At 34.7% G+C, this 20,180-nt stretch overlaps 1 protein-coding gene across 6 annotated transcripts in view; it reads right to left on the bottom strand.

Annotated features, from left to right (window-relative positions):
- UBR3 (ubiquitin protein ligase E3 component n-recognin 3) overlaps positions 1-20,180 on the bottom strand; it is a 185,358-nt gene that overhangs the window by 12,948 nt on the left and 152,230 nt on the right. For all 6 annotated transcript variants that reach the window (XM_074363847.1, XM_074363853.1, XM_074363846.1 and 3 more), the window contains 2 exons: positions 18,098-18,201; positions 1,633-1,757 (listed from right to left, as the gene is read on the bottom strand). In XM_074363847.1, coding sequence (XP_074219948.1) covers positions 1,633-1,757; positions 18,098-18,201 — 229 coding nt within the window. The remainder of the gene's footprint in view (positions 1-1,632; positions 1,758-18,097; positions 18,202-20,180) is intronic.

Raw genomic sequence — 20,180 nt, 5'->3', positions numbered from 1 at the left:
TTAAGTGGCAAACCAACTTACAGAATATTGTAATTTTTTGTTTTCATTCACTAAAGCAGATTATATGGCTATAAATTTCTAATTTATGTTCTGACAAAAATCTGCCTCATAGTAAATGTTTTATTAAGTATTTTTAAAATAGCTAACAATTAGCAATTTGAGAAAGAAAACTGAAAGAACAGTTACCTAAGTTACTTCATGTTCCTTCCATCACAGATTTACAAATCTTGTCAGTAGGTCTCATTTTAGTGAAAAATCAGATGAATAGATTTAGACTCAAATTATATTAGAAAATGTTTTAAAGGTTTACTTTTTCATGATTAGACAACTTACTAAAGAAACATATTTAAACAGTAACACAGCATATAAACCTGTTATACTTGATTTGAATACTAACAACCCAAATATCAGATTAGAGTACATCTAGAGAAACTGAAAGAATTTAGAGAAAAGAAAGATAACTGCAGAAGACAAAGTTATCCAAGAATCAACTAGGAACAAGGAGGAAAAATCACTGAAGGAAAAGACAGAAATTCTTTAGTTATTTAGACTAACAGAACTTTAGAAAGGGAGGGGCCCTTATAAATCATATGTTCCAAACCTCTCATTTATCTATGAGAAGACTGAGGTTCAGAGAGTTTTTATGTCTTGACCAAAAAAGTAGTATCTCTATTTAGTGGCAGAAGCTTGTCTTAGCACTCAGGTTCAATGGCCAACAACCAGTATCTCTAAATTAAGATAAAACAAACTTTGTAATGATACTATATTACATTTTTGTACACATAATCATGATTTGGGAGTAAACTAGTGATAAAAGTAAAGCTATAGTGAATACATTTCATGTATTCATAATTGGTTTTCTCTCCTTTGATACAAGTGGATATGATTTTAACAAAAATTTTTCAGTGAGGATTAAAACCTCTTTAAGAGTCTACAAGCCAATCAAAAGGTTCAATTTACACTATACTTACTATTTTTTCCTATCAACTTCCTCAAATAAACACAAAAATCTTTGTATTTTATCTACCTCTAAGCCAAATTACTCTCTCACTCAGTTCTATGGTTCCATAGTATCTCATTTGTTTCCAAGCCACTGAAAATATTTAGATTTAACTAAACTTACATAATTTTTCTGAATTGTTCACATAATTTTAACTTAAAGAGAATGTAAATTTGCTTACATGGGGAAAAAGTAATTTTTAAAGAGGTATAATTAAGGCTAGCATTTTTAAATCTAGAAGTAGTGAATCAAAAATCATCCTTGGATTGTGATTGGGGATGGGGCAAGAAGAAAAATGACAGATAAGTAAAACAGGTAAGTCTACATGCATTTTATTACTTGCTGTGTTGATACAATTTTTCATAACTTCTCTAAGTTCAAGGTTTGCAGCAAAAGCGAAATAAAACTGCCCAATATAAAGAGAAAAAGGCCATGGTTTAGAGATAGATGCAGGAGACCTCACTGTACAAGGAAAACATTTTTAACTTTTTAGCCCAAAGGTGCTCCATTTCCAATTAAAATACTGTTAATAACTCATTTTGCCTTTTGAACACCTAATCTCATTCACTCATATCACCAACTTCAATGAATTCGCCAAACGACTAAATGACAAATTCAGACAAGACACTAACCTTTTTGAGAGCCCCCGTGTGTTTCCAGGCTGACCTATCTTCCTCATTGCATTTAACTGAAAGTGCCACGAGAGCTTGCGTGTACAGTAGGGTAAAAAGCACCTTCACAATGCAGGTGAAGTGGTCTACAAGAGAAAGAAAAGATCATTATTTCTTGGGAATCTAGACATTTTTTACTGAAGATAATTTCACAAATATATGCCTTTCCTTGCATGTGTAGCTGGTTTTTGTTCAACACTTCAGTGATAAAGTAATAATGTGACATTATATTTGCTACCCAACAGATCTGAAACTATGAAAGCTAATTTCCTTTATTCATGTATATAATATGAAAATGAGAGGCATTTAGCATAGTGGAAAGTGCTCTGTTTTAGAAGACTAGAATGCTAATGCCACTGAATCTCAAAACAGTTGTGTAACCTTGGCAAATCCTGTTACTAGACATCATGTGCTTAATAACAATGTCTGCGAGTCTGAGTGTTTAAAACCAACACTTAATCTGTTTCTAATATGATACATATCTTATGAAAAATAATACTATACAATATAGATCTTCTAAAGTAAAAAAAAAAAACACTCAATGTTTTAAGTACTCTAATTGAATTTGAAAATTATAACAATGCAAAAACAGTAGTAACAATACATAAAATGCCTGGTAGCTTCTGGCACATATTAGATACATAACAAATGGTAGCTTAATCATCATAATTAACATTTATATAACATTTAATTAACATTTCTAATAACTTAGAAAGTTTCTTCAAATGTCTCCTTTCAATCCTCAAATGTCTCCTTTCAATCCTCAAAAGTCTCAACTGGACAACTGAGCTTCAAAAAGGTGTGCCTGTGGTAACAAAGCTATTAAGTGCCCAGGTCTGAACTTGCATCCATACATATCATTCAGATTCAGTATTCCTTTTATTATACTATGCTACTCACCTAGTAACTGGTTACTACCATTTAATCAGTTGCTAAATTCAGACACTTGTAGACATCCTTAATACTTTCCTACCTCTCTCTCCCCACATTAAAACAATTACCAAATTCTGTCAACTCATTTTAAATATCTCAAGTCAGTTCTAATACCCTGGACCATGCTTCTATCCTTTCTTGCCTAGATCTATAAATTCCAGCCTAAGTAGCTGTGTTGGGGGTCCCAAGACCACTTCCAGATTTGATGACTCACTGGGAAGACTCACAAAACTCAGTAAACAGACTTATGATTTGTTACAGCAAAAGGATACAAAGTAAAATCAGCAAAAGGAAAAGGCATATTGCGTGAAGTCCAGAGGAAAATTTCAAGAGTCCTCTCCCTGCAGAATCACACAGGATGTACTTAATTCCCCCAGCAATGTGTTGTGAAAGCATGTGTAAAATATATACCAGGGAACCGTGTTAACAGACTCAGTGCTCACGATTTTTATTGGGAGCGGTCACACAGACACCACCTGCCTAGCATAGACCAAAGTTCTAGGTTCCCAGGAAGAAAGCAGATGTGTTCAGCATAAACTACATTTGTACAGTTGAGGCACAGGCAGCCACTCTTACCTGTGGGACGGTGGAAAGCCTCCCAAAATCAAAATTCCCAGATACCAGTCAAAGGCCAGCCTTGGAAGTAGGACTTTCAAAGGACGGCAGTCAGGCCTTCTTTGTTAACTCTTCTCTGCAGTGGTTTATCTGCAGTTACCCCTTAGCCCTCTGTAATCTTTTGTTTGTTTGTTTATTACAGAAAGACTGATCTTTTTAAAAGAAATATTTGGCATCCTTACACTGGGATCTCTATGCAAGCTTTAACACTCCCTCCTCATGGCCTGGCTAACTCTTAAATCAGTCAGCTGACACCTTAAAAGTCACGCCCTAAGGAAAATCTTGCCTATTTTAAATTTGTGTTTTTGTGTGTGAGCACTTGTACATGCATACATGCACACACATGCTGTCTCTAACCATGTTGATGGGTTGGGGTGGTAATTTAATATAAACTGAGCCAGTTAGAGTACCTATCTAGGATTTTTCTAACTGGAAGTAAAGGGGTGTAAAGCTGTGAGTCTGGAAATATGAGAAGCCATGCTCCTGGTCTATGGCAGAGACCGTCTAAGGCATGACTGAACGAAGCAGAGCCACAGATCCACAGAGAGAAGACAGACCCAAGATCACAAGAACACTGCCATCTGAAGCCCTGGTTCTGGTCATCCCTAAGAATACCAACTCCCACAGTTTGGGTACGTGAGTCCAAGAGTGCTCTTTCTTTGTGCTTATAAGCTAGCTCTAAATGGATTTCTAAATATCCTAACACCTAGGTACTTAACATATGCCAGGATATAGACAGTAAGGACTTAGTATTTGGATAGTGAGAGAGAGACAGACAGACAGTTGTGTGTATGTACAAAGTGTAATGGGAGCAAATAGGAGAGGGAACTATATAGAATAAGGGTAGGGCACAGAGAAAAATTAAAGCCTCCTGCCCCGACGAGGAGAGTTAGTCTTTAACGAAGAGAAATAAACCATAACAAGAAAGGCAATGATGGGATGAGGCAAGGAAAGGGGATTTCAGACAGAGGAAGTCATTTGGACAAGGATCACAAAAAAGAGCTCAAAGGTTACAAGAACTGTAAACTGTCCAGTGTAACTATAAGTAGTGATCACTGAGAGATGAAGCTAGAAAAGTAATCTTTATGCCGAAGACCAAAGGTTGTAAACTGTAGGCTATTTGTCTGAATGCAGCCTGCAGAGATGTTTGGTTTGCCTTTATCCAGTTTTGTTTTTAGTTACTGACATTCAAAAATAGGGTATTTCTTGTCAAAGTCCAGAATTCTACTTACTCTTAAAAAATAGGATGATTTGACAACACTGGGCTCACATTCTTACATGACAATTATCTGGAGCTGAGTGGTAAGCTTCCTCTTTGGCCAAGTGTACATTCTCTAGCTTATCACAGTCCCCCACTCCCAGTTATATCAAACCAAAGGCAAGGAGTCAATAGATAACATTATCGTTAAGAATTAATTTAGGCTATGAAGCCAAATTGTCTAGATTTAAATTCTGACTCTTGTGATCTTAGGCAAGTTAAACACTGCTTTTATTTCTTCATTTGTTAAATGTAGATAATATCACCTACTATAAAGGGATTAAGTGAAATACTGTGTAAACACTTAAATGCTTAAAATAGTGCTTGGCAATGGGCAATCAGTAAACATCTGTTGTCATTAACATTCCTATTTACATTACTTTGATATCTATAAGCATTTGATTTGTAGCATCTAGACTGGGCAATGAGAAGTAATTTTAAGCAGGATAGTGCTTATAAACTATTAGATTTAAGCAGGATAGTGCTTATAAGATATTAGATTTGCATTTTAAAACATTCGCTGCTGCATCTTAGAAGAAAGGGACTGAAACAAGACTTGGGCAAGAATACCTATTATCAGATAGCAAAGGTATTCTAGCGTATGTCAAATAAGATGGCCTGATGGAGAGAATGGGTCAAATTAGAGAAATACTTAGATGACAGAAATTATAGGATTTGGTAGGCTTTGGCGGTAGAAAATGATGGTAGTCTCTCATCATACGAAAAATAGGAGTAGTGCTGACTAAAATGGAAAACAGAGGAAGAGAGCAAGTTTGGACGGAAAGAAAATAAATTAATGTTATATGTGTTGAGTTTGAGGCATGTGTAGAAACCCGGGTCTGCAGCTCACCAAATCTGGAGTTAGAAATTTGGGAATCATGAGAGAATAGGTACAGCTGACACTACGGGAAAGAAGGCAAAATTGAGATGGGGTCAGGAACCAAAGAACAACTCAAAGAGTGGTAAGAGGAAGAGCTGAAAGGGTGGTAAGAGGAAGAGCCTTGAAAACGAGTAAAAAAGAGACAGGAGGAGAACCGGGAAAGGATGGTATCACCAAAACCAAAAAACAGTATTTCATGACAAATGATTTAATAGAATGATAAAAGTTACAGAATTTGTCAACTAAGTACAAAAAAATGATTTTAACTAGGAGGCCATTTATATTGCTTAGTAACACCACTCACTTACAGCTTCTTCTCACTGTAAACTACATAAATTAATTTTTACTTAAAAAGAAATTAGCATTTAAAGAAATGACAGCTACTTTAAGCATAATTTTAGCTTTTGTTGTAGCAAAGTACTTTTTAAAAATTACTTTGCTTTGATTACCATAATTTTCTAAAATACTTAACTTGACAGTTTAAAGTCACAGATTAAGTTTAAGTTCTCATATTCACTTATCCATTTAAGAAATATTTATTTATTGAGTAGTTACCATGTGTGAAATCAATGTCTTTTAGGGACTTAAGAAAAAAATAAGTAATCACTCATTTGAGGTATATATTAAGTCAAAAGGTTCCCATCTTCCAAGGTAACAAAGAGACCAAAGCCCTTCAAATACAATCAAAATTCAAAAAGGAGAAAATGAACTGGACATCTATTCTCAATGTGTTTTTTAACGAACTAAAAATCTACCATCAAACTACCTGAGGGTAAACAAAGGAAGATCAATACTTCTTTGAAATGCCTTAGAAGCAGAGACTTTAAACAATGGCACAGATTTTAAGTTTTATAGTGCTACTGAATGACAAGGAAAAAGGGGCAGGATGGTTGGGAGATACTGCACTTTCAAGGGCTCAATAATAAAAGCTTGCTCCTATTGATCACATGAGAAAAAGAGTTTATCAGACAGAAATATTAGCCTGGAGCTCTTTAAAAAGTGAACTTTTCCTTAGAATCACAAACTAAAATATATTCTTTACTTCCTATTCTAAGTTGCTGTGAGGGTTAAACTACTAGTAGATGGCACATTTATCTCATCACACTATTTTAGAAGATGAAGTCATCATTTTGTTACTAATACTTAATTCATCACTGTTAAAAACCTGAAACATCATAATTCATAAAATTAAAACAACTTTTTAAATAGATATCACACATAAATCTTTGTTCCTATTTCTGATTCTTTTTCATCCAAAGATTCTAAAAAAGGAATAAATAGTTCAAAGGATACTGACGTCAAGCTGAGACGACAGCTTGACTCTGGAATTATACAAACAAAATCTGAGTAAACCAGATCTTCTTCAGCAGGTAAGGCATGAAAACACAAGAAATTTTCAAAAATCAGACAATTAAATATTTAGTGAGTACACACTGTATGCAACGGCATCTGTGCTGTGTTTTGCAAGAGTAATCCAGAGAATGGATAATCTCCCAGAGAGATACAGTTCCTCAACAAACATCCATTTATTTACTGGCTTGTCTACAAGTACCAGGCTCAGTGCAGGTGATAAACAAGAAGACAAAGAGGATTCAGATGCTTACAAGTTTCTTTTCCATAAACTGTTTTAGAGTTAAGGTGATACAAAATGCTTCAAGCTTCTAAAACCCAAAAGTGAAAATCACACAAGTAAATAGGGTATAATCTGAAGACAGTATCAGATACTTTATTCTTTTCCTATAATTACCATGAAGAATTTTTGTAAAAAAAAAAATATACTATTCCACTGCTTCCATAAAGCACTCTGCACAGACCTATGCAAACATCAAATCTTCTTAGTCTTCCCTTTTAGGACCTGAGTTACTAACTAATGTGCTCTGATTCTCTTCAAAATGTCTAGTCTACAAGGAAAAACAACTATGATGTGCTTTTTTGTGTGATAAGGTTGAGTTTATTTTCTCTCTGATGAGTGAAGAACCCAATTTATAAAACTTTCTTTGCCTTATTCCACAGAGAACCAAGAAAAGATCCCAAGCCCATCCAACAAGTAATAAGGTAGTTAATGCTGTTCCTTTGGGTATACTTCAGGGCAATTGAGGTTTGGGTCTCATAAATTGTCAGCATTCCCAAAGAACATTATGGAAGTGATCACAATGTAAGATATAAAGATTCAAACCAAAGTAATAGCTTTCTTGAATTTCAAAAGAGAAAATAAGCAATTTACCAGAAAATACAACAAATGGATATTTAACACCTCCATTCCACAAACATTTATTGAGCATATGATGTATCAGGTAGGCATGTGGGATACACATAATGGTGTTAATCCCTGAGGAACTGAAAGTCTAGAGAGAGTGATATTAAAGAAATTCTACTATTATGACAGAGAGACAAGTGTCAAAACAGAACTATGAACAAGTTATTGTAAGAAAGAGAAAAAGAGATATCCAAAAGAAAGGCTTTTAGGAGAAGGTAGCACTTAAGGTAAAGCAGCACCAGACGTTATTAAGTGAATAAAGGAGAAATGGCAAGTATTTGAATATGTTCAATACTCTCCTACGTTAAAAACAAACAAAAAATAACCCTTTGAATTACATCCACATATAGCTTGTTCTCTCCCTACATTCATTCTTGATAACTCTCTCTGCTCACTATCTCTATTCACTCCTTTCTCTCTCATTTCCCATCCATTACAATCTGCAACTGATTTGACAACTACTCAAAAGCAACTTCCTTAATGCTATTCCTTATTATAGAATTATTTGTCTATGACCAAGAGTCCTCAGGAGAATTTATAAATAACTCACTTTTATAGGCCAAAATTCTTTTGAAAATATGGTAAGAGCTATGGAACTTCTCAGAAAAAAATGTATATATACATATAAAATTTTTTCTGTATCATTTTAGAACATTCATGGATTCCTTGAAGCCCTCTAATGAACCCCAAAGCACAGATTAAAAAGCCTTTGTCTGAAGAAGCTATCAAAGACTACTGTGGTCATATCAATAGGACACAGCCAACATGAACCAAACACAAGTTTTAAATAGTTACTATTCTACACTGGAATTAAAAAACATAACATTTGCTACAATCCACGAATTCATAGCAATACTGAAAAACAAAAAGCAGTCACTTTTAGAGAATGCTAAAAAAAAAAAAAGCCCACTAATTTTTCTGAGAACTTGTAAATAAAGGAAAAAAATCAAGCATTTAAACTGACTTTCCTGTCTAGAAGTAAACCCATATCTTTATGGTCAGATTAATGTATGATAAAGGAGGCAAGAATATTTGATGGGAGAGGGGGAAAAAAAAAAGAATACACAATGAGGAAAAGACAGCTTGTTTAATAAATGGTGCTAGGAAAATGTGACAGCTGTATGCCAAAGAATCACATTGGATTACTTTCTAACACCATACACAAAAATAAACTCAAAAATGGATTAAAAGCTTAAATGTAAGACCTGAAATCATGAAATTTCCAGAAGAAAACATATGCAAGTACACTCTTTGACATCACTTTCAGCAATATATATATATATATATTTTTGGATCTGTCTTGTCAGTCAAGGGAAATAAAAGCAAAAATTAAACAAATGGGACTACATTAAACTAAAAAGCTTTTGCACAGCAAAGGAAACTATCAACATAACAAAAAGGTAGCCTACTGAATGCAAAAAGATATTTGCAAATAATATATCCAATAAGGGGTTAATATCCAAAATACATAAAGAACTGATATAACTCAATATCAAAAAAAAAACAAACAACCCAATTAAGAAATGGGCAGAGGATCTGAACAGCCATTTTTCCAAAGAAGACATACAAATGGCCAACAGATACGTGAAAAGATGCTCCACATCACTAATTACTGGGGAAATGCAAATCAAAACTACGAGATACCACCTTACACCACTCAGAATGTCCATCAAAGAGACAACAAATAACAAGTGTTGGCAGGGATGTGAAGAAAAGGGAACACTCATGCACTATTGATGTGATTGTAAATTAGTGCAGCCACTATGGAAAACAATGTGAAGATTCCTCAAAAAATTAGAAATAGAACTGCCATATGATCTCTCAATTTTACTTCTGTATATTTACCCAAAGAAAACAGAAACACTAACTCAAAAAGATACATGCACACCAATGTTCACTGAAGCATTATTTACAATAGACAAGATATAGAAGTAACCTAAGTGTCCATAGATAGATGAATGAAGAAAGAAGATGTGGAATATATATATATGTATGCACACATATATACACACACATATACTACATACAATGGAGTATTACTCAGTCATAAAAATCTTGCCATTGTGACAACATGGATGGATCTAGAGGATATTATACTAAGTAAAAAAGTCAGAGAAAGATAACTACTGTATAATCTCACTTGTGTGTGGAATCTAAAAAACAAAAGAAAATGAAAACAAACTCATAGATACAGAGAATAAGCAGGTGGATGCCAGAAGGGAGGGAGGTAGAGGGGCTGAAACAGGTAATTAAGAGGTACAAACCTTCAGTTATAAAATAAATAAGCCACAGTAATGTAATGTACAGCACAAGAAATATAGTTAGTAATACTGTGGTAACTTTTTATGGGAACAGATGGCTATCATATTTATTGGGGTAACCATTTCATAATGTGTGCAAATATCAAATCACTATGTAGTACACTTGAAACTAACATAATATTGTACATCAACTATATTTCAACAAAAAAATAAAATCAATTGCCTTTTCTATACTAGCTCTACCGCTGGATAGACAATAGTTGTTGAGGAAAAATTTCTTTACAAGAATTCCACCTAACAAATGAAGTAAAAAATAAATCTAGGCAGTCATCAATAGCCTCTAATGTCACAAAAAGAGAAACTACTGGAAATTATCTCATGATGAAAGCATGTAGCACACTCTATGAATATTTTTGCAAAAAGAAAAAGAAATAAGAAACAGAATCCAGGTGTCTAGATCTATCTATAGGAAACACATGAGTACAAAAGCACACATTACTAAATGATACAGTGGAGATGCAATTAGCAAAATACAGACAAAAGACTCAGATTCTTCAATAAATAAAACACAGGGGGGCAGAGCAGAGGGAGGGAACGCATAAATTTAAAAGAGAAATAACAATGAAATCCAATGTGTGGAACTTATTTGGAATCTTAAGTCAAACAAACCAACAAATCATTTGCAAGAAGCAACTACTTTTTCAGATGAGAAATCTGAAAAATGATTGGATATTTAAGGACATTAAGGTAAACTGTCTATTTTTAAATAGGTTAATATTATAGTGGCTATGTATATTGAGAGAATCTTTATCTTGTAAAGATACATACTAAAGACTATATGGATAATAATACAATGTCTGGGATTTGCTTCAGAATAACCTAGGGTGAGAGGGAAGATGGAATAATAGGTGAGGGTACACATAAAACAAGATTGGCCATGAGTTGATAATTGGTGGATACATGGGGGTTCATTAAACTCTGCTCTTTACTTTTATAGTATGTTTGAGGTATTCTACAATAAATGACTTGTTTTTAAAGCCTTACTTTGTAAGGAAGCAAAAATATCAAGGTATTTCCTTTCTTAAAGTAAATCGAAAATAATGAGCACCTTCTAATCTTTTTTTTTTTTTTTTTTTTGAAGGGAGGTAATTAGGTTTATTTATTTACTTATTTTTTTAATGGAGGTTCTGGGGATTGAACCCAGGACCTTGTGCATGCTAAGCATGCACTCTACCACTGAGCTATACCCTCCCTCCTCCTTTTAATCTCCTTTCATGGGCCCTGCTTATGGGATCCTGGAAACAGAAGATAGATAGTCTATAGTCATCAGTACCAGATGTTCCAGAGAATCCTGGAGTCTCTGTCCTATAAAGCATGATTGAACAGAATTGTTACGCTCAATGACAGGGAGGTGGGAAAAAACAACATGCTTTGAACCTGAGTAGTAACTGATCCTTCCTAAAAAAGATGATGACTGTATGTTTTAAATCTTGGATGTTCAAAAAGAAGGAAGAACTTTAGCCAAAGAAATACAAGCATTAAGTTTTGTATGGAACTTCCAAGAGGGCTTCTTAAAAGAGAGGGTGAAGTTCTTCCCTTAACTCTCTACCTTGCTGCCTTAAACAAGATGATGATGGCTGTTAACTCCAGCAACTACCTTGGAACGCGAAGATGAGAACCACACCATAAGGAAAACGGTGCTGTTAGGTAGAAGGACCTGACCTACCTACCCTCAGATTTCTTTCTACATGAAACAAAAATAAACTTCTGTCTTACCTAAGCTACTGTGTTATTTGGAATTTCTCCTCTGTTACATGCAGCCAAACCTGCCCCTAAGTTATAGAAGAACTGAGCATGAATACCTAAAAAACAGATAAATCAGAAGTCTTCTTTAAGTTTATTCTTTAGAGGCCAGTGATGTAATGGGTATTTAAAATGGATAAGATAGAAGAACAGGAAAAGAGGTCAAAGAAAAAATTTCTCTTTAATATATTAATTCAAGCTTCTGATGAGACAACTGGTGTTTAAAAAAAAAGGTCTTTTAATCTGATAACAGTACTAAACATTAAAAAGCTTAAAATAAGTTTCTGCATCACCTTCAGATAAAATCATCGGAAGTATTTAGTACATACAAAGAATATTTCCTTCACTTTCTTTTCCTCTTCTAATAACCAATAACTAAATAGGTATATAAATACATATTCTTACAAAACCCAGCTTACAATAAAAACAGATACAATAAAGATCACCAATTGGTAACTTTTTCATTAACAAGGGGTAGAAAAGGAAAATTTACATTAACAACTCTACCTCCCCTAATCTACAACTTCCTCCCCAAAAAAGTCGTCTGAGGGAAACTAAAGTAACTTAATATAATTAAGCTCTGAATTTCCCAGCAATTACATAAAGATTTCTCTATTCAGTTAACTGTAAAGTTAAAATAAAGGTCTCTGTTCAGTTCTCAAGGTGACAGACTAAAAAAAATTAATAAAGAATGGCAATTCTTTTTTCTGGCCCTAAATTCTAAAAGGAATTCAATACTAAAATGACAATCACCAACACAATATACAACATATTTGAAACTGTTTTATCAAAACAATACAGATAATCCAATATTGATTTACTATAAAGTTTTAATAAATAATATAAATCACAGATTTTTAAAAGCAATTCTAACTGAAGCAAAGTTAACGACTGCTAAATACTTAGCTCTCTGGTTTCCCAAGGGCAAAGGCCATCTTTTATTCATCTTTGTATCTCCAGTATCTGGCAAAGAAGCATAGCAACCTGGCACATAGTAGGTATTCATTAAATATTTCAACTGAGCCAGGCAACTACCTTTACAACTAAGTAATAAATACACATTTGTTGATTATATTTTCCATAAAATAACATTTTTTAAATGATATTACTTTAAGGCATAGTATTATACCTAACAGTATTATAAATTTTCATAATAAATGTTTTCCTGAATCTATTCTATTCATTTAATCATTATTAAATGAAGCGGATCAATTTTGACTCTTTCATACTTTAGTAAATAATTTTAGGATATGTTTCTACTGAATTCAATTACCAGGTTCAATTAATTCAATGTATTACATCCCCCTTAAGCATTAACTTCATCTTCTGTTGAAACCTAGTGCCAGTAGTTGTCATCTGATGATGAGGAAGATGCACCAGCTACAGCTCTCAGGCACAGATGCAACAGGTCCTTTACTGTTAACTGAAGTATTTTTCTCTTTAGATAAATAGTGATTAGAGAAATAAAACTAGTACTTCTATATATCAAGTTTCCCTCACTTTTAGCTTCTTAGGTTTATGTGATAATTGTGCTTTTAAGTAAAATGTATATTTAAATTAAATATTTAACTATTTTGAAGATATTATAAAACAAAGTAATATTTTTTATATTTCAAAATGTAATACTATTAGTATAATTAGAAGAGCACAGTCAGGGTAAACGAGCATAACTCCAAAGCAATTGTCTCCCTAAACTAAAGAAAACTAACCAAAGTAACACATACAAAAAACTAAATAATTTGTAACTAATTCTTTAAAGAAATGAATTTCAATAAAGTCATTTGGCAGGTCTATATTTTAAAGTGTGCAAAATAAATGATGAAATTCATATACATAGCCAACTCCTCAAAAAGTAACATTCAAAATTACCCAAGTTTGGCAGTTCCTCAAGAGGTTAAACATAGAAATACCATGGCCCAGCAGTTCTACTTTTAGCTATGTACCCAAAAGAATAGAAAATAGGTGTTCAAACAGAAACTTGTACACAGATTTTCATAGCAGCATTATGCATAATAGTTAAAAGGTAGAAAGAATCCAAATGTCCATCAGCTAATGAACAGATAAACAAAATGTGGTATGGCCATACAATGGAATATTAGCCATAAAGAGGAATGAAGTTTGACACACAGTACAACGTGGATGAAACCTGAAAGTGTTACGCTAAGTGGGGAGAGTTCCGGTCAAGATGGTAGAGTGGTAGGACCAGGAGCTCACCTCTACTCAAGACTCCAATGAAACCACAACTGAATGCTAAACAACCATTGAAAAAAGATTAGAACGTAGCAAAAGAGATCTTCTGCAACTGGAAACATAAAGAGGGAACCACAGACAGATGGTAGGAGAGGCATGCTCACAATATATCTGGGCCCCATACCCTCCGGGAAACATAAAGAGGGAACCACAGCAGGACAGTAGGAGGGGCGTGCTCATGATCTATTTGGGCCCCATACCCCCTGGGTGGGTGACCCACAAGCTGAAGATCTGTTAAGTCGCAGAGGCCCTCCCACAGGAGTGAGAGCTCTAAGCCCCACGTCAGGCTCCCCAGCCCAGGTTCCGGCATTGGAAAGAGAAGGAGACCCCAGGACATCTGGTTTGAAGGCCATGGAGAGCTTGGCTCTGGGAGCCTCACGGGACTGGGAGAAGCAGAGACTCCACTCACTTGAGAAGCTTACACAGAAACTCACGTGCACCAGGTCCAAGGACAGAGGCAGTGACTTCACAGGAACCTGGGCCAGACTTGCCAGCTGGATTTCGAGGGTCTCCTGGGGACACGGGGGATGGCTGGGATGCACTCAAGGGACATAAAAGCTGGTGGCGGACATTCCAGGAGCGTTAATCTACATGAGATTTCCTGGAGGCTTATATCTTGATTGGATCATTAGCACCAAGACCTAGCCCCACCCAACAGCCTGTAGGGAAGCCTCAGGCTAAACAACATACAGGGTGGGAACACAGCCCCACCCATCATCAGACTTCCTAAGCCACAAAGGCCTCTAGACACAGCCCTACCCACCAGACAGCGAGGACCAAGCTTCACCCAGCAGTGGGCAGGCACCTGCTACTCCTGCCAGGAAGCCTGCATAAGCCTCTAGTCCAGCCTCATACACCAGAGGCAGACACCAGAAATAAGAAAACAATAATCCCAAAGCTGTGGAAGGAATCCACAAACACATAGAAAGACAGATGATATGAGGCGGCAAAGGAATATCTCCCAGGCCAAGGCACAAGATAAAATCCCAGAAGAAGAACTAAGTGATGAGGAGATAGGTAATTTATCTGAGAAAGAGTTTAAAGTAATGATGGCCAAGATGTTCAGAGAACTCAAGAGGAGTACAGATGCACAGAGTGAAGTTTTTAGCAAAGAGTTGGAAAATATAAAGAATACCCAAACAGAGTTGAAGAACAAAATCACTGAAATGAACAATACACTAGAAGGAACCAAGAATAGACTAAATGAGGCAGAATGGATCAGTGAGCTAGAAGACAGATTAGTGGAAATCACTACTTCAGAACAGAAAAAAGAATAAAGAATAAAAAGGAATGAGAATAGTTTAAGAGAACTCTGGGACAACATGAAGCACTCTAATATTCACATTATAGGGGTCCCAGAAAGAGAAGAGAGAGAGAAAGGACCTGAGGAAATTTTTGGAGAGATAATAACCAAAAAATTCCCCAACTTGGGAGAGGAAAACAGTCACCCAAGTCCTGGAAGTGCAGAGAGTTCCACACAGGATCAACCCAAAGAGGAACACATCAAGGCACATAGTCATCAAATTGACAACAATTAAGGATAAGGAGAAAAATATTAAAATTAGCAAGAGAAAAGGAATGAATAACATACAAGAGAACTCCCATAAGGTTATCAGCTGATTTTTCAGCAGAAACTCTACAGGCCAGAAAGGAGTGGCACGATACATTTAAAGGGGGAAACTTGCAACCAAGAATACTCTATCTAGCAAGGCTCTCATTTAGACTTGATGGAGAAATCAAAAGCTTCACAGATAAACAAAAGCTAAAAGATTTCAGCACCACCAAACCAGCTTTACAACAAATGTTAAAGGACCTTCTCTAGTCATCAAACCATAAGAAAAGAGAACAAAAAGAAGAAAGAAAAAAAAAGAGAGACCTACAAAAGATTGCTTTGGCTGTTCGGGGTCTTTTGTGGTTCCTTATAAATTCTGGAATTGTTTGTCCTAGTTCTGTGAGGAATGTCAAGAGTATTTTGACGGGGGTTGCATTGGATCTGTGGATTGCTTTGGGTAGGCCATTCTGATGGTGTTGATTCTGCTGATTCAAGAGCACAAGAAATCTTTCCATTTCTTTGTGTCATTTTGGTTTTCAGAGTATAGGTAACCTCCTTGGTTAAGTTTATTTCTAGGTATTTTGTTGTTTTTGATGTAACTGAAATGTCTCTGCCAGTTATAAAATTCTGGTTTTTGAAGCTAAAAAAAAAAAAGTAAATGAAGGGCCACAAATGGCAAAATATCCTTCTTTTTTATGGGTGAGTTGTTTTCCATTACATATGTATATGCTGCATCTCCACTATTTATTCAAGTATTGATGTGCACTTAGGATGCTTCCATATCCTGGCAATTATAAATAATGTTGCTGTTAATAGCACGGTGTATATATCTTTTTCAATTAATTCTTATTTTGTGTTTGGCTTTATTCCTTTGATAACTATGTAAGTTTAAAAAGCTAAAGCTCCAAAAGTTCTTAGAAACAATCAATGGTACATATACATAAATTTAAAAATACATGTGCAGTTAAAAAAAATCTATCAAGCCATGAAAGACGTAGAAGAAACTTAAAAGACATACTACTAAGTGAAGGAAGCCAGTCTGAAAAGGCTACAAACTGTAAGATCCCAACCAAATGACATTTTGGAAAAGGCATAGCTACAGAAACAATAAAAAGATCGTGGTTTCCAGGGGCTTGGGGAGAGGGACGGAGGAAGGAATGAATAGATGGAGCACAAGGGATTTTTAGGGCAATGAAATTATCCTGTATGATACTATAGTGGTGGCTACATGTCATTATGCATTTGTCAAAGCCCATAGAACGTACATCATCATGAGTGAACCCTAATGTAAACTCTGCACTTTGGATGGTAATAAGGTGCCCATGTTGTTTCATCAATTGTACCAAGTATGCCACACCGATGAGGGATGTTGAGCGTAGGGGAGTATATGTGTGGGTGGGGAGGGCTATCTGCGAACTCTCTGTATTTTCTGCTCAATTCTGTTCTGAACCTGAAAGTGCTCTAAAAGAATAAATTCTATCTAAAAAAGAAAGAAAGAAAGAAAAAGAAAGTGTTATGCTAAGTGGAAGAAGCCAGACATAAAAGGTGTATAATTTCATTAATATGAACTATCCCGTATAGGCAAATCTACAGAGACAGATAACAGATTAGTAGTTTCCAGGGGTTGGAGGAAGAAGGAAATGGGGAGTGACTGTTTAATGGGTACAAAAGTTTCTTTTTGGGCTGATGAAAATATTCTGAAACTAGATAATAGCTCTGGTTGTGCAACACAGTGAATGCAGTGAGTTGTATTCTTTAAAAATGTTAAAACAGTGAATTTCATGTTATGTGAATTTTATAATTAAAAACATTAATCTAAAATTCATAGTGCTAGTATAAGTACTATGCTTATTTACTAATGACACTATTTAACACTTTACAGAGTATCATAATTTGCATGAAATATCAATGTGCCTATATTAAAGTAAAAGATCACTTTGTACCTTTAGGTAAAAGGTTTTATCAAAAGATCAAGTTGAAGTACACAAAAAGGGTATCTTCCCCAGTAACAAGGCCTTTATACACCTACAGATGTTCTCTCTAGTCTAACTAAATAGCACAAAAACAAAACAAAACAAAACAAAGCTAATTTTCCACCAGAGAATGGTTAATTATTTGACAGAATATTTTAAATGTCTTCAAATGAAAACTACAGATTACGGAGCAATAATTAAAGTGTTTTTAATATAATATTAATGCTGTTAATATCATACGAGTAAATTAAAAATAATGGGACTTCACATTTTGAATAACTGATACTATTATATCAAAATAAGTATGCATGTAGATAAGGTAGAGGCATTAATTGATAACAGTTTGCTCTATTTTTCACATTTTTGTATTATTTTAATTAAAAAAAAAGATTTTCAGAGAGATTTCTCTATGTCTTTACCTTATTATTGACAAAAAGCTAAAAAAAAAAATCCACAAGGGGAGAAAAACTCTTTATTTCACTGTCATTTTCTTAAGATATACATGATTACTACTGATTAATAGAAAAAAAATGCTATTTACTTCAGAACATTTCCATCAGACTGAATGCTATATTTATGCCCAAAATTTTTACAAGATTCATTATATACATAATATAATCAAGAATCTGAATTAAAAGATGTACCTTTGCGCAAGGGTTGTGGCATCATTAGGATCTGGATGAGCAAAAGGGATGTAACATCATGATAAAGAATTGGAACCTCAGGCTGTTGCTCCTCATTTCCCAGTCTAAAAGAAAAATACATAATCATTTTAGACAGTGTTGTGTATCTCTTCTTTTTAATTCATTTTATATTTCACATATATGTCTATGTACAGAAATAAAACTTTTACAAGCAACTGAGAAACCTCAAAAGAAAAAGTGAGGGGCCATATTTTTTGCCTAAAAATATAATCTTGTCCTTGACTCTGCCTAATATGAAAAAATTACATGGAAAATTTATTAAGTCTTACAAAAGTAAACAATTGGGATACATTAACCTGATTATGAGTCTTTCTGATCTCTTTGATTACAGAAATCAAATGAAGCATTAATGAGAACTTAAGAGAATTAGTTTCACTACAAATGGGGTGGCACCTAGTTAGGACATTTGCTATCACAAACTTCATACTAAAGAATAAATGTTCACGTTACAAAAGAACAATTCACAAACATGTTACATTGAAAAGGCATGGTTAATATCTCTTGTTAAAAGTTGTTCCAACGTTATGACTAACAAAAAATTCAAATAAAATCTTTAACATTTTCAAAGTTTCAAAAAAAGATAATAACCAAAGAAGAACTTAAAATACCTATAAAAGACAAAACAGTAAACCTAAGGAATGTGTAGTACTATAAAACACACAGAATATATTATAAAGCATATCTTTTTATTCTAAAAGAATTTTTAAAATTCCTTCAGAAGCTTAAATTTTTTGATCATAGGTTTAATTTTTAATGTAAGAAAATAAAATTAAATTTTAAGTTTCCAGAATTGTCTAACCTCTAAAGTTACACCTCAGACTAGACTTGGCATAAACCAAAATTGCTCAAATCTTTTGTTAGGCTCCATCATTCAACAAATATATACTGATTATTTTCTGTATGTCAGGCACTGGACACACTGGTGGGTAAACCAATCCCTGCTGCTGTGAAGCTTATGTAACTGCCAGAGGAAGACAGCACTTCAAATGTCTCCACTTTCTACAAGTATCTCTTCAATATACTTGTCTTCCTCTCCAAAGGTAGCCTTCCATTAATGCTACAAATCCTAGTATTTCTTGTCTTTTAAGCCTCTCTAGCATCTCTTCTTTACAAGCCCAAAGTTCTAAAAAATTAAAAAATCTAGGGGGCACTACTTCCTCACCTATTCTTCAAATTCCCACAGAAATGGTTTTCCATTGGTCAACAATACTCTAATTACAATATCACTTACTTACTGAACTTGGGTTTTTTTGTGGGGGGAGGGAGGAAATTATATTTCTTTATTTATTCTTGGAGGAGGTACTGAGGATTGAACCTAGGACCTTGTGCATGCTAAGCATGCATTCTACCACTTGAGCTACACCCTACCCTTCCCTGGACATTTTTCAATCTTTATTTTACCATCCCTCAACTTTGGATATAGGGGAACACTCTTGTCTGGAAAATTCTTTTGGCTTTTGTAAAACACTTTCCCAGGCTCCCTTCTACCTCTGTGATTATCCACTTTAATCTTCTTGCCAGGTTCTTTTTCCTCTGACCAACCAAGAAATAGTGCTGTTTGTTCCCCAAGGCTCCAATTCTCACTCTCCCTTCATACTACTGACTCTTTTCGAAAAACCTTCTAACCCATGACTTCAGTCGTCAGCTATACATTGATGAATCCCAAGTCTGTATCTCCAGCCATGACTCCCTTGACTTCTCTATCTGAATATCCACTACCTCCACCTGTGTATCTATCAGGCAGCTCAACCTCAACATTCCTGAAACTGAACTCATAATCATTCCACTCTACTCTACACAATCACATCCTAGTCATAATCAATATGCTCTCCCTTCTATAGTCATAGTCTTGATGTGGTTTACTGATTATATTCTCTAGCAATTAGCACAATGCCTGAAGCATAATACATACAATAAAAGTATAATCAACAAATAAGAACTTGGGAACAACCAAACTCATCTTATCTTACCCCATATTTAATTGGCAGTAAGTCCTAATGATTCTGTCTTCACTCCCTCTTAG

Source organism: Camelus bactrianus, chromosome 5 (genome assembly GCF_048773025.1).
Source record: "Camelus bactrianus isolate YW-2024 breed Bactrian camel chromosome 5, ASM4877302v1, whole genome shotgun sequence".
Classification (NCBI taxonomy): Eukaryota; Metazoa; Chordata; class Mammalia; order Artiodactyla; family Camelidae; genus Camelus; species Camelus bactrianus.
The sequence above is the reverse complement of the archived record's forward strand: the minus strand, read 5'-3'. Positions and strand labels throughout refer to the sequence as shown.